General features: G+C 35.0%; 1 protein-coding gene across 9 annotated transcripts in view; it reads right to left on the bottom strand.

Moving 5' to 3' along the window:
* RB1CC1 (RB1 inducible coiled-coil 1) overlaps positions 1 to 13,763 on the bottom strand; it is a 91,177-nt gene that overhangs the window by 34,884 nt on the left and 42,530 nt on the right. For all 9 annotated transcript variants that reach the window (XM_014843703.3, XM_070481296.1, XM_014843717.3 and 6 more), the window contains 7 exons: positions 8,853 to 9,037; positions 8,500 to 8,686; positions 8,335 to 8,416; positions 7,742 to 7,803; positions 6,250 to 6,353; positions 5,686 to 5,812; positions 3,698 to 5,598 (listed from right to left, as the gene is read on the bottom strand). In XM_014843703.3, the coding sequence (XP_014699189.3) occupies positions 3,698 to 5,598; positions 5,686 to 5,812; positions 6,250 to 6,353; positions 7,742 to 7,803; positions 8,335 to 8,416; positions 8,500 to 8,686; positions 8,853 to 9,037 (2,648 nt within the window). The remainder of the gene's footprint in view (positions 1 to 3,697; positions 5,599 to 5,685; positions 5,813 to 6,249; positions 6,354 to 7,741; positions 7,804 to 8,334; positions 8,417 to 8,499; positions 8,687 to 8,852; positions 9,038 to 13,763) is intronic.

Genomic DNA, 13,763 nt, shown 5'->3' with positions numbered 1-13,763 from the left:
GCACAGTAAAATTTCTAAGTATCCAGTGGTCTGGGCATGTGAGATGTCCCCTCTAAGGTGAAGGGACAAGCTAATGCTAGGGGAGCATCGCTGAATAATGGAGGCAATATACAGTACATTTGGGTATGCTGCTGACTCATTTACCAAATAACTTTTTAAGGTTGCTTGTTCTTAAGGCCCAGAGCCAGAGGCTCTCTTGCAAGAGGGGAACACAAACGTGCAAGTTGCTCTGCTATTTGGGTCATAGTTCCCAGCAGATGCCTGAAGTGTATGTAGCAGAAATGGATACTGTATGAAGCTTTGGCAAGTCCTAAAGGAGAATCACAGTTGAGACCCTTAGGATTTTGAAGCAGATAACTTTTCCTTTTGTAAAATAGCTGTGGCTTGCTATTAGGCCTATAAAGAGAATGAAAGAGTGAATGGTCTCACAAGTTACCATGTGACCCGAGGCTGCCCATCATAAAGTGGAAATTGTCCTAATCCATCAAGCCAGGAAGTCAGTTACAAGAGGTTCAGGTTCCCAAGGTACTTACTCCTGCTAGATTGCTTCCTTTTTCTCCATCACAACTTTGGCATTCACTAAGAGGGGAAAAAGCTTGCAGGCCTGGTTTCCTGATGATTCTGCACAATATGCTGACACTATTCAGAAGCACAGTTGAAGTATTAGAGCCCCACTGAGGGACTTGGAAGAAACTAGATTAAAATCCAGTGACAAGGAAATTTGTGGAAGAGAAATAAAGGCGAGTCTCTCAAAAATGGGCACAAAGTATGAGGATATATAAGTTCTCTGAGTATACATGTCCCACTGTGAGGAACCTCTTAATCATCAGATGGGCAAGTTGAACATTCTGTGAATATCAGTCAACTTCTTCCCCCAGCCACACCAGTCCTGTTCAAAAGGCTAACGAACTGTTCATAGAGGCAGGGAGTGCAGGCTCAGGTGTATAGATTTCTATACATCCAGTAACTAACACTGAGCCCCTCATATTGCTGTGCTTCTTTGGGTGACCAGCCAGCCACTTGGTGGCAGATTGATTATACTGAACCACTAATATCATGAAAGGACAATAACGTGTCCTCACAAGAACTGTCCATTATTCTCCATATATATTTACCTTCCATGTCCACAATATTTCCGCAAAAACCACAATTCCTGAACTTACAAAATGCCTTATTCACTACTATGGTATTCCACTAGAATTGCCTCTGAATAAGGGATTTCATTTTACAGTGAAAGATAAGTAGCCACAGCCTCATACCCCATGGAAGTCACTGATCTTACCAAATATGCCAATCTCCAAAGCAGCTGGTCAGATACAACCATGGACCAATCTCCTGAAAACTCAGTTATGGTACCAGATGGCTGATATTCTGCATGGCTAGAGTAAATGCAACAGATGCTCTAAACCAGACACCACTTTGTAAGACAAATTCTCCCATAATTAAAATACACAGGTTGGAGAACGAAGGACAGAAATTGGAATAACTACTCTATTACCTCAATGAGCCATTAACAAAAGTTTTCCTTCCTGTCCCTACAATTTTGGGCCATGTGATGTAGGGAGCTGACTTAGTTCCCGAAAAAGGAATTCCCTTTACTAGGAGACACAACCAAGGTCTTACTGAACTGGAAGCTTAATACCACCTGGCTACTTAGGGTTCCTCATGCCACTGAACCAATATACAAAGAAGGAGGGCTGCTGTATGTATTGATAAGACTGAACGTAATTACTAATGGGAAAGTTGTTCCTATATAATGAGAGCATGGAGGAATATTACTGGAAGTTAGCGGCTTTTCTAGGGTTTCTCTTGGCATTGTCACGTCCAGTGATAAAGAGTCAAATGAAAAACTACAGCAACTGCATTACAAGAAGGATCATTAATGGCAGTCTCTTCAGGTGAAGAAGTAAAATCGGCTGAGGTAACGTCTAAGGTGAAAAATGGAGTGGGCAATATAAGGAAGCTGTAAATACTCACTGGGGCTGCAAGGATAGTTATAGAAATAGACTATGATAATTAAGCCTGTACATATTAATTAATTTTTATCTTTATAACCCTTCTCCCATTCTTCTACTGTGTACTATGTGTTGTGATAATGGTAGTTAACCCTATATTTCAGCATTTAACCTACAGAATATCAAAGAAAGACTGTGTCTGCACAGAAAGATGAATGAACATCAATACGTTCACTCTAGAATGGCTAGAATGACATAAGTTTGAGTCTCCCCTTTTGAAGAGAGGGTGAGGCTATCTGAGGTGATGTGAGGAATATAAGCTGAATCATGTTAGACAGAAATATGGCATCAGAAGGTTCTTTATTTGGAAGTTCAATAGGGGTAAAAGACATTATGTAGGACTGCTGAGTTTAAAACGGGGTACACAGGGTTGGACTGTCTGCTGTCATCTTGCCATTGTTCTCACCCCTCTTCTAGAATCTCATTAGCACTGTAATGCAGAGATTCTATATTTCCCCGAATCCCCTTTATAAATTCAAGTTTGCCAATGAAAACAACATGCAAAATTTGGATAGAAAAGCAGCCCTGGCTTACTCTCCAGAGGCCAGATGAGGTTTCACAGTAGCTTCCTGTCAATTAACCATTTCATGCAGACTGAGCACATCACTGGGGCTTTGAAGAAACTCTTGAGTGTTGCAGCAGCTTCCCAGTGAGCCATGGAAAAACAACAGCTTTGGTGGGTGCTTTGGTGTCTGTTTTCCTGAAATTTCACTTAGAGCTTTCCTGGCCTTCAGCAGTGACTCCCTTGACCTTAGCTGCCCTTAGCTCTGTCAACATTGGTGCAGGCCCTAATTCCTATATTAAACCCCCTAACGCCCCCAGAATACATAAAGAGTTTTTGTTTTCAAAACAGAGGGGGAGGTTGAACTGTACACCAATATATGAATATTACATAACAGAATCAATCACAAGAGACTGTAAAAGTCATAAGGCAAAAAATGGAGGTTAAAATATATAATGTATACATACCTATAAAAATATTCACTTGGAAGAATTAATGATAGAACTGATAATGTTCTAGAAATTGTTTATTAGGTCACAAAACCCTTTAATATTTTAACAGTAAAAGTATTGAAGGTCATTTTTTCTGATCAAAAGGCAGTAACATCAGACAGTAAGAATAAAAATGAAAAAAAATCCACCAATGTAAAAAACTTGGAACTTAAAAACATCTTTTGAACTACAGAGGAAATACCTAAAATTGTCACATCAGAAAATAACAATGAAAACTAGATAGCCCCAATCTAGGATTAGCCTTGCTCTTCTCAAAGAAAACTGTTACCTTTTACACATACATACACAATTTAAAAAAATGAAAATCAGTAATTTTCAACTGAAGAATTAAGGGGAAAAAAAACTTCAAATAAACCAAAAGAAAGAAATTTATGAAATAAAAAAGGCAAAAGAAGTTCCTAAAAACATTTGAAATTTAAAAGAAAATCAATTCTCTCAAAATCTAAAATACTGATCCATTTTTAAAAGCCACTAATGGATTTATGTAGTCTATTATTTTTACATTGTTTCTAAGAAACTTTCATTATTTTAAAAGTAAAAGTTTTCACTTCATAGAAATATCTCAATTCACCTAAGATAAATGAGTAAATCAAGGTACTATGATTATACAATTAAAATTTGAATCACCAATATTTTAACTTTATAATTAGTCTAAAGTTAATTCTTACCTTTTTGCTATTTGATTCTCAAGATGTTTAACCTTTTCTAATAACTCTTTCTCAACAGCTTCTCTCTCCAATTTAAATTCTTTTAGGGCAGCCTGAATAGCTTCTTCTTTTTCACAATTAAGCTTCTGAATTAACTGTTCTCTGTCCTGTTCCCAGCTCAAGACACATTTCTCTTTATCTTTCTCAAGTTTCTGGATAATAGCTTCGTACTTCTCTTCTTGTTGAGTGATTTTTTCATCTTTTTGTTTTTCAAGAGCACTCAATTCTGAGTCTAATTTACTCTGCAGTTCAACTATTTCTCTTTTCAGTTTTTTTTCTATTTCAAATGCTTGGTGATGCAATGATGTTACTTTGTTTAATTCAGCTTTAAGCATATTAGATTCTTCTTCATGTCTACTAATTAACTCTGAAATGCACTGATCTTTTTCAATTGTCATTAAAGTTCTTAGCTCTGCCAAACCCACCTGATAATTTTCATTATTATCCTGAATCTTTTGGTTTAGATTACTTATCTCTGTTCTCAAATTTTCTGTCTCTTGTTCAAGGAGAGATTTTAAGGTTTCCTTCTGTTGGGCTCTGCTTTCTTCAAGCAAAATTTTTATTTCATCAGTTTCTGCTTCCTTCAGTGCAAGTTCAACCTCTAACTTACATCTCATGTCTGACAAATCAGAAACCTTGAGTTTTAATTCCTGTAGCTGTTGTTCTTTTTCCTGGATAACTGTGGCATGAGACTCTTGTATCTGATCAATTCTTTGTTGATTTTCCTTTTTTAATTTCTCCAAAGAAATTCTGTGGTCTGTCATAACTTTCTCAAACTCCTGTGTGTGCCTGACATGAAGAGTGTCCTCTAATTCCTTTAGATGACTTTGCTCTAAGCAATGAAGTTCTGCCCTCAATAACTGGATCCTCTCATCATTTTCAACATGGAGCTTTCTCAAGTCTTCTAACACTACCTCTCGTGATTGTTTCAGTTCTTTAATTTCACAATTTTGACTGTGCATAATATTTTCCATCTCTAACAACTTCTGATCCTTTTCATTCTGCAGGCAGATGACAGCTTCTTTTTCATGTTTAACCAAAGCAAATTCATTATCTTTATTTTGTAAAACCTCCTCAAGGCATACTAAGTCTCCTTTCAGCTTTTTGATTTTGTTTTCATTTTCTTCACTCTCCTTTGTTAGTGCATCGAGTTTCCCTTCATATTCACTTTTTAAAGACTGTAGTTCTTTTTGATGTTTTTCATTTAGTGTTATTTCCAAAGAATATTTTACTTTTTCAATAATGTTTCTTATTTCTACTGCTGTACATTTTAAAGAGTTTGAGAAGTCACACTGTTCTTTTTGTACAAATGTTCTGAAGTGGCAAAGGTCTTCCTTGATGGTTTGTATACTGAAGTGCGAGTCTTGGGCAACAGCTCTACATTTTTCCAATTGGACATTTAGAGACGCATGATCTCCTGAGTCCTCTTTACCACAAATATTTGTATCCTGCATACGTCTACTGTCTATTGCATTGATAACTGAGGAATAAAGTGATTCTACCATCATTTCTGGACTTTGAGGATCACTTATAGGATTAGGAGATGATAAATTTTCTTCTATTACAAACTCATTCACAGCAGACATAAAATCTGATTCAGGACTTTCTGCCAATGAATCCAAATCTAAGGAAACTTGGTGAATAGTCTGTTCTACATTTGGATGGGGGATAGTTTCAAAATCAAACGTATGTGCATCAATGCTATCTGGAGATAACTCTTCTAAGGGACACACTGCAGGACATAAGGGATCCTGAACAGTGAGTGGAGGAGGAGTTCTCGGTGAGGTAGTAGTTGTAATTCCTGTTGCACTTTCTATTCTTGGTGAGGAAGCTGACTGTGGGGATGTCTGACTCATGGATGCCTGAAAAAGAGAGAGACAGGCTTACAGAGCTGTGACAACATAAACGTTTTACACTAATGAAGCAAACCATCTAAAAACTTAATTTGCCTTTTGTTCACTCAGTAGATCTGTAATAGTCTGTGACATTTCATCCAAACTTTGTGCTGCTTTTACCAAATTATGTAGAGCAAGTACATGCTGGTGTAGAGGTTCAAAGTCACAAAGTAAGGGAACCCTGAAATGGAATGCAATCAAGTTAGATTTCTGATTTCTTAATGATGATAGGTAACTACAAGCAAATATTTTAGTCTAAGTCAAAAATAACTATGGCATTATCATACTTTCAATCAATACCAGGAATAGTTTAAGAAGCCTAAGACATAATCATTCAAGTGATAAATAAGAAATCTCCCACAGTATGCAAAGTCAGAGTAACTATTAGAAAAAAATTAACTGCATGTAGAGCACTAACTTCCTTCTACTTTGTCTTCATTTTCTGATTATTCTTACATTCCCCAGAAATTTTCTAAAACAGCCATAGGAGAGCCAGTCTATCATAAAATATTTCTCTATTTTGGCATCTCCTAAGAATACTGGTGCTATTTTCCATAACTCCAGAATAAGGAAAACCTTAAGGCTATAACTAAAGTTAAAAATACTAAAGATATTTACCTGAGGAATGGCTGAACTTCTGAAGGACAAAATGATTGCAGAAACTGTAAATCTTTTAATGAAATATCTGGAAGTTCACAGTCAAACTTTCGAGGCTTTTGTGTCTACAAAAAAAGTAATTTACCAAAAAATATACTGGATAAATTTATAAAAGGTTTCTTACTATAGTCAAATTCAATAGAGCAAATAAGAAAAGTGTTTCAAATGATCTACTCATGTATACGAAAAAGAATAAAATAAAACAAAGGATTATTCAACGACAACATGGTATACTATTTTCTTGAGTCTTAAAATAATGGGGACACATAAGCTGTTGGTGATCAACTGATGTGCTTGTTCCTCCCCTCTGTTCATCAGAATTCTAATATTCCTATCAACATTAAAGGAACCCATTTGTTTCACTAGTACATACGGCTATTCCGCAATTTTTCCTTGATTTATAGCATGATCATGAAGATCTCTCCAGCCTTAACCCTGTATCTATTTCTATCACCTATTAGCATGCCTTGTTTTAACAGAGTAAAAATCGTTTTGTCCTATGTAACATTTATTTCCTTATCCTTTACTTGACCTTTCCATTACATATTTTCTGAATTACAAACTATTAGTCAATTTCAAGCTTCCCTAAAAAAAAATTATCTGGTGAGTTCTACCATTTCTTTATAATATTATCAAGAAATATTACCTTTTAAAATAACTCCAACTGTTTCAATCATTACTTAAGCCGATATAGAGATGTCAAGATGCTCTTCATTAAACAGGGTTCCCAAATAAATGAGTGTGGGAAACTGTCTAATACATCACTGATTCTTAGATATTCAAAAATACATATATTTAAAGCCCTAAGAAATCCTGCAGTACAGAAACATGTTTAGCAGCTAAGCAATATGTCTGAGGAGAAGAAAAAAAAACTATAGCATTTCCCAAACTTCTTTGACCCTGGAACAGATTTTCTCATGTAATAAAATTAATGGTCCCCAGATAATCTTGGCTTAGAAATATACTAAACTTATTTTTCACTGTTTCAATGGAGACCACCTGAAGAGTCACTCTATTCTGATTTGTCACAACATGAATGAAAGCAAGCGTGGTAGAGGGGAGTGGGGAGAGTTAACAGAATGAAAAAGGGAAGGGGCAGGGAGGGGAGGGGAGAAAACAGGAAGAAAAGGAGGAGCAGGGAGAGGGAGGGAAAGAGGAAGGGGAAAGGTAAAGAAAGAGGAAGAGGAGGAGGGGAAGGAGAAAGACAAAATATGAGTAAGAGAATCTATTCCCACCAATCTTAAAAGTGTAGTATGACTTATCCTCCTGTGTTATGAAGATTCTTAATCAAAAACTATGACATATTTTAAAACTTTACGACAACTGGCTTTTAAAGCCTAAAACACTTTTATCTACTAAAAAAATATTTCTGTTTCTAATAACTATCTCTATGTCTGAAATAAAGGTTTGAATATGTACAGAATTTAGTCATGGTTAGAAAATAAATACATACACAAAAGGATGGGGGCCAGGAGTCCAGTCCCCTAAACAGACGATTTCTTAAAAAAGACTTCCCTGTGTAAAGAAAGTAACAATATGGTTATTTTACAATTTTATTTAAGATAAAACAAAAACCCATTTTTCTTTTTAATTTGATAATTCTTCATATTTAAAATTTAACAATGGATTCAATACTATAGACCTTAAAAGGAATGCTTCTCTTGCTAATTAATAGCACATACATGTTATATGATGCTACATTTGTATCTACAAAATAAAAACAGAATATTTTCCTTAAAAAATAAATTTAGGGGCTGGCCCGGTGGCGCAGCAGTTAAGTTCGCATGTTCCTCTTCGACGGCCCAGGGTTCGCCGATTCAGATCCCTGGTGCAGCCATGGCACCGCTTGGCAAGCCATGTTGTGGCAGGCATCCCACATATAAACTAGAGGAAGACGGGCACAGATGTTAGCTCAGGGCCAGTCTTCCCCAGCAGAAAGAGGAGGATTTGCACCAGATGTTAGCTCAGGGCTAATCTTCCTCAAAAAATAAATAAATAAAATAAAATACATTAAAAAAAATAAATTTATTAATGAAGAACACTTACTAAATAATTTCCCAAAGGATTCCCTTTTTGACTTTTCAGCTTCATATAATCGCTTTCCATCTTTGACTAAAGCACCAGCCCACTAAAAGGAGGAAAGCTTCTGTTAATATCACATACCAATCATTAAGGCTCATACATAATTAAAATAGAATTCAACTTGCATACCTCCCTGTAGTGTTTTATGAACATTTTTCTCCTTACAACCTCAACAACAGCTAAGCAGTACATCTGAGGAACTGTACTAAGAGCTTCAACAATTTTGACTCTTTCTAAGAGCTCTATTACGAGGCGCAGCAAAGCTTGTAATTTCTCTCCATCTTGATCAGCATGAAGCATTACAAAGCAACACCACCTATAGAATGAAATCAAGACAAACTGTATAAAAATAATCTAATGCCAAGTTAATCAACCAATCAAGTATTTCAATATAGTGATTAGAGAAAATTACTCTGTCACTTGGAAGAAATAAAAACAGTCAACTCTAAACACCCTAAATTAGATATAATAGAATCACTTACTTTAGTCTGACATGTAGGTTATTTGCTAGTTCTTGTTTGGCAGTGGTACACTTCTGTTTAATATCCAACAGCTTTCTATGATTTTGCAACATAATCATCAACTGATTTGCATGACTCAGGCACAAATCAGGTAACACAGATGCATCCTTCAAGTTTTCAGCTCTCATCTGATTAGCTAAAAATCCCTTTGAGAGAAAACATTTTAAAGGATATTAACTTTGTTTCATGAAAGACATGAACATTCATTTAAGAGGAAAATCTTCATGTTAAACATGAACCGTTCTACTCTGAAACTAAATTTTAAAATTTCCCACTTTTCTGAATGTAGTAGATGTGTTCATAACAAAAGATTCAGAGTTTTTAAGAAATCTGTGCTCATCTAATTCTGTTCCATTTTCAGGCTAGAAAAAAAATGAAAGCTAGGAAGATAAAGTAACTTATCAAAGAACACATTTCATGGCCAAACTAGAACTAGAACCTATGTATCTACCTTCTTACTATATGATGGGTTAGTCAGAGCATGACATTAAATTAAACATGGTCAACGATTTTAAGCCTTGAAAATTAATAAGTGATTCAATCTAACCGATGATATTCAATAGTATATTGTATATGTCCTCCCTGTCAAAAAAACAATCAACTGACTTTGCACTATGTTTTGAAAAGTCATTCTTCTCTCTAGCATTTCTGGACTATATTTTTTCCACTGATCTGGGCTTTATCTTTAGCACAATGACTGAATTGTGTAACTTTACAGTACATTTTATTATTTCATAGAAAAAATTATTAGACTTTTTTTTGAAAGAAGAAAATCAATTTAATGAGGGAATAAAGGATTCTTTTTAATAGGAACTTATTAATAGAAAAAGCAGACAGAAGGTAGTTGCTTCATTTACATTTCATTAACTTCTAAGACTGCGTAGTATGTCAGAATTTTTGAAATTTTGTTTTTCTTTGTTTATTGTTTTGGTTTCCTTTTAAAATTTTTTCTACTTTTTTTATTGTGGTAACACTGATTTATAATATTCTATAAATTTCAGGTGTACATTGATATATATTTCAATTTCTGTGTAGATTACATCATGTTCACCACTCAAAGACTAATTATAATCTATCACCACACACATGTGCTTAATCACCCCTCTTTTCGCCCTCTTCCCTCCCCACTTGCCCTCTGGTAACCACCACTCCAATCTCTGTCTCTATGTGATTGTTCTTATTGTTAGACTTTTTCCTTAGCTATCTTTACTCATTTATTTTCATAGGTGAACTTCGCATCTTTTTGTTAAATAGGGATTGTGTTTAGTCTATAAATTAATTTAGACATATGTACCATATTCAAAATAGTCGTCTTTAGTTCACACAACCAGCCAAACAAGAACTCAACAGCAAAAACTTAAAAGTCCAAAGACATCTTGATGAGATTATTACTAAGTTTTTATTTATAGGCTTTTTTTCCTACTCTATTTACTAAATTAGTTAATATGTTATAGAAGTTTTAAGATTTGCACATCCATCTGACTGCCATACTTGCTAGTGTGAATAATTATCCTTCTGGGACTCTGGCTAGCATATGACAAGCAAAGGACAACAAGTCCATCTTCCTACTTTGTGGTAGCTTGCTCTCTTTTCTATTTCATGTTTCATGCTTTTCTAAATATCATGAAAATATATATAATATATAAATGTCATTTAACACTATTTTTTTTTCTTTTGCTGAGGAAGATTCACCCTGAGCTAACATCTATGCCAATCTTCCCTTATTTTGTATGTGGGTTGCTGCCTCAGCATGGCCGCCGACAAGTGGTGTAGGTCCACTCCCAGGAACCAAACCCAGGCCGCTGAAGCAGAGCGTGCTGAACTTAACCACTAGGCCACAGGTCCAGCCCAAGTACTAATATTTCTAACATGTAAATAAGGTTTGATAGCTACATGATTTACAAGTTTAAAAGAAAAATTACATAGCAGAATGAGCAAAGAGATTGAGAGCAAAGCGTAAACTATACCATATCCTAATTCTAAATTTTGCTATATTATCTAATAAGAATTAAATAATCATGGCAATATTCTAAGGAAATGTTTAACTACTTGCTAGTTACTACAGTACTCAAAACTCCCCTCAAGATGCATTCCATAAACTTCTGGTTTAGGAAGAAGATTCCCCATTATTTTACTTTGCTGATAATCCTTAAGGATAAGAAGATGACTAGAGAAACAACACACTGAATAAATTTTCAGGGCTCCAATGTTACAAACCTTCATAGGTTTGGTGAAGTTTCTCTGCCAGACCAGGTAGACCCATCTACAAACATCCTCACAAATGTTGTGGTTTAAAAAAATTAATTTTCTAAAGCTGTCTCAACTGGTCTTTATCATATAAGATGTTCAGGTAATAAATCTCTTACCATTATTTCTTTTCCCTGCTCTTTAATTAGGACTACTTAGAAGATTTCATCACTATGTAGCTAGAATGAACTACATAAAATTTTAAGTGTTTATGCAAGATTTAAAATCAACTCCCAAAACTGATTATCTGAATTTATCTACTTTCACTAAGCACATTCTGAAGGAAATATTGATAAGCAAAGAAAATATCTGCAATGGAGAAAAAAACTTAGCAGTAACAAACCTAACAGATTAGACATCTGTAAATAATAAAATGTGACAGACGCAGACCAAAGAGAAGTCCAACATTTCTCAAACTCAAGGCAACAGGAACCCAAACTCTCGTTCCATAAGGATTGATTTTATACTTACGAAGTGTCAGGAACTGTAGTAAGGCATTTTGGACAGAGCAGTGAGGAAGACAGACTAGAGGCCTGCCTTCCTGGAGCTTATATTCTAAGAGAGGAAACTGTATAAAAAACATGTAATTGTTCAAGTATAATTATGACACAGGGTTAAGTACAGTACACTAAGAGAAAATAAACCTGCTTTGATCAAGACTGCAAGATCAGAAAAAGCTGGTCTGCAGAAATGGTGTTTCTTAAAATCTCCTGGCAGCCAAACACAAAGATATAGGAGTGAAAAGGTACTAAGTTTTCACTAGCTACTACCTAACTTCAACAGGTTATCCCTCCCCCCACCCCCCCCATCTCTCATGAACACATGGAGAACTATCTTATTATATCCAATTTCTCTCACAGCCAGAGCCATTCGGGCAAGCCCAGCTGAAATCCATTTACCTTAGGGCCAACTCCCAATATGTAATGAGGTAATTAAGATGATTTCTACATACACTCATATTAAGAAGTACACAGGTGTATCAAGAAATATTCACTGAAGAATAATTAAATGAGTATTTAACTGCCTTTCAAGGTCTAAAAGGACTATACTACTTCAGGTATCAAAATCAAAGAAAGAAAAATATTTCTAATAAGTAAGAATATTATCTCTGGTTAGGATGACGTGTTCTAAAAGCTAAATTTTATGAGCTACTACTACAGTTTAAAACATTAGCAAAAGCTACAAATATATTAGGGAGAAAGAACATGTTTAGACAGAGTACTTTTATGATCACAAGACATCAAAAATTAGTTTTTTAATTTCCACAGGAATAGTATAGGAGATTTCCATTGAATTTTACTTCAGTTTGGGTTCAAGAAGGTTTAAGGGTCAGTTCTGGAAAGCAAACAAGGAAGGCTCAACTTGGAAAGAAATCATTCTTCTATTATTCTGATAAAATAAAAAAATAATACTATTACCCCCTTCATCACAGCAACTACACTCCCAGAAAAATGACTTCTCCTTGTATGACAAAACTCCACGCGCTGAATCCAATGTGGATTTTGAGGATAACATCCGCAAGAGACTTTTTAAAAACTACAATCAAATGTAAAGCCATTCGATGTAGCCTGAGTGTAGTAGAAATATAAGCAATATGTTTTAAAAACCAAGGGACTTGCAGTAGCAAAGAGAGAAAATAGATTTTTCTAAGATAAGAGAATGGGAAGTCCTGGTTTATTCAATCTGAAAAACAGTTATAAAGAAATCTGGAGATTTTAAAGGAAATAATGGGTTCACAAAATTAAATATGAAAAAATAACTAATATATTTGACTAAATCAAAATTAAAAGTTTCTGTACAACAATATATATAAACTGTCAACAAAGAGACAGCATATGTGTTATTTATAATAAAGGATTATCCAGATTATATATAATAAATTCCTACAAAAACATTAGGAGAAAGAAAATTTGGCAAATGACAATTCAGAGGAAATACGTGGCAAACAATGATAAAAAGAAAATTGCTCTTCTCATTAATTACTGGGAGTGTTGATTGATTTTTCCTTTATGGAGGGTAGTATAACACTATTAATTAATATTTAAAATGCACAAACAGCTAGTCCAGCAATTCCATTATTGGAGATTGTACCTAAAGAAAATAGTAGAATAATGCATGTAACGATAGATGTATTGGGATATTAAAATAAGGTTTGTAATAACGAAAAATGGAAACAACCTAAATGACCATCAAAAGAAGTATGGTTAAATAAATTATGTTTGATTCATTCTATGGAGGGTTAAGAAAGAATGACATAGAAGAAGAAGCAAAAGATCAGGAATTCAGAGTTCTGCCCCTAGTAACAGTAGACTGTAATGTAATGGTAACACAGACCAAGCTTCCTGTGGCATTAGTTATTGGAGATCTAAGGAAGCAGGGAAGGAGCCAGGATATAGGAGGAAACCTAGAAAGGGAACTGAGATGACTGGCAATGCTTTGACCTAGAGACAACTGCTGATTTCTGAAGAGGATCCCAAAACTAAGAATAAGATGAGCAATCCTTCTGATATTCCCATGAAGCCAGGAAATAAAAAATTGGAGATGAGTGCCAGGCAAGGTAAATAACAATGGAACACACTTCGCACTAGTGTGCCAAAAAGCTACAGCCTAGGATATAAGAATCTA

This window comes from Equus asinus, chromosome 12 (genome assembly GCF_041296235.1).
Source record: "Equus asinus isolate D_3611 breed Donkey chromosome 12, EquAss-T2T_v2, whole genome shotgun sequence".
Lineage (NCBI taxonomy): Eukaryota > Metazoa > Chordata > Mammalia > Perissodactyla > Equidae > Equus > Equus asinus.
Note: the sequence above shows the minus strand (reverse complement) of the source record. Positions and strands in the feature narration are given on the sequence as shown.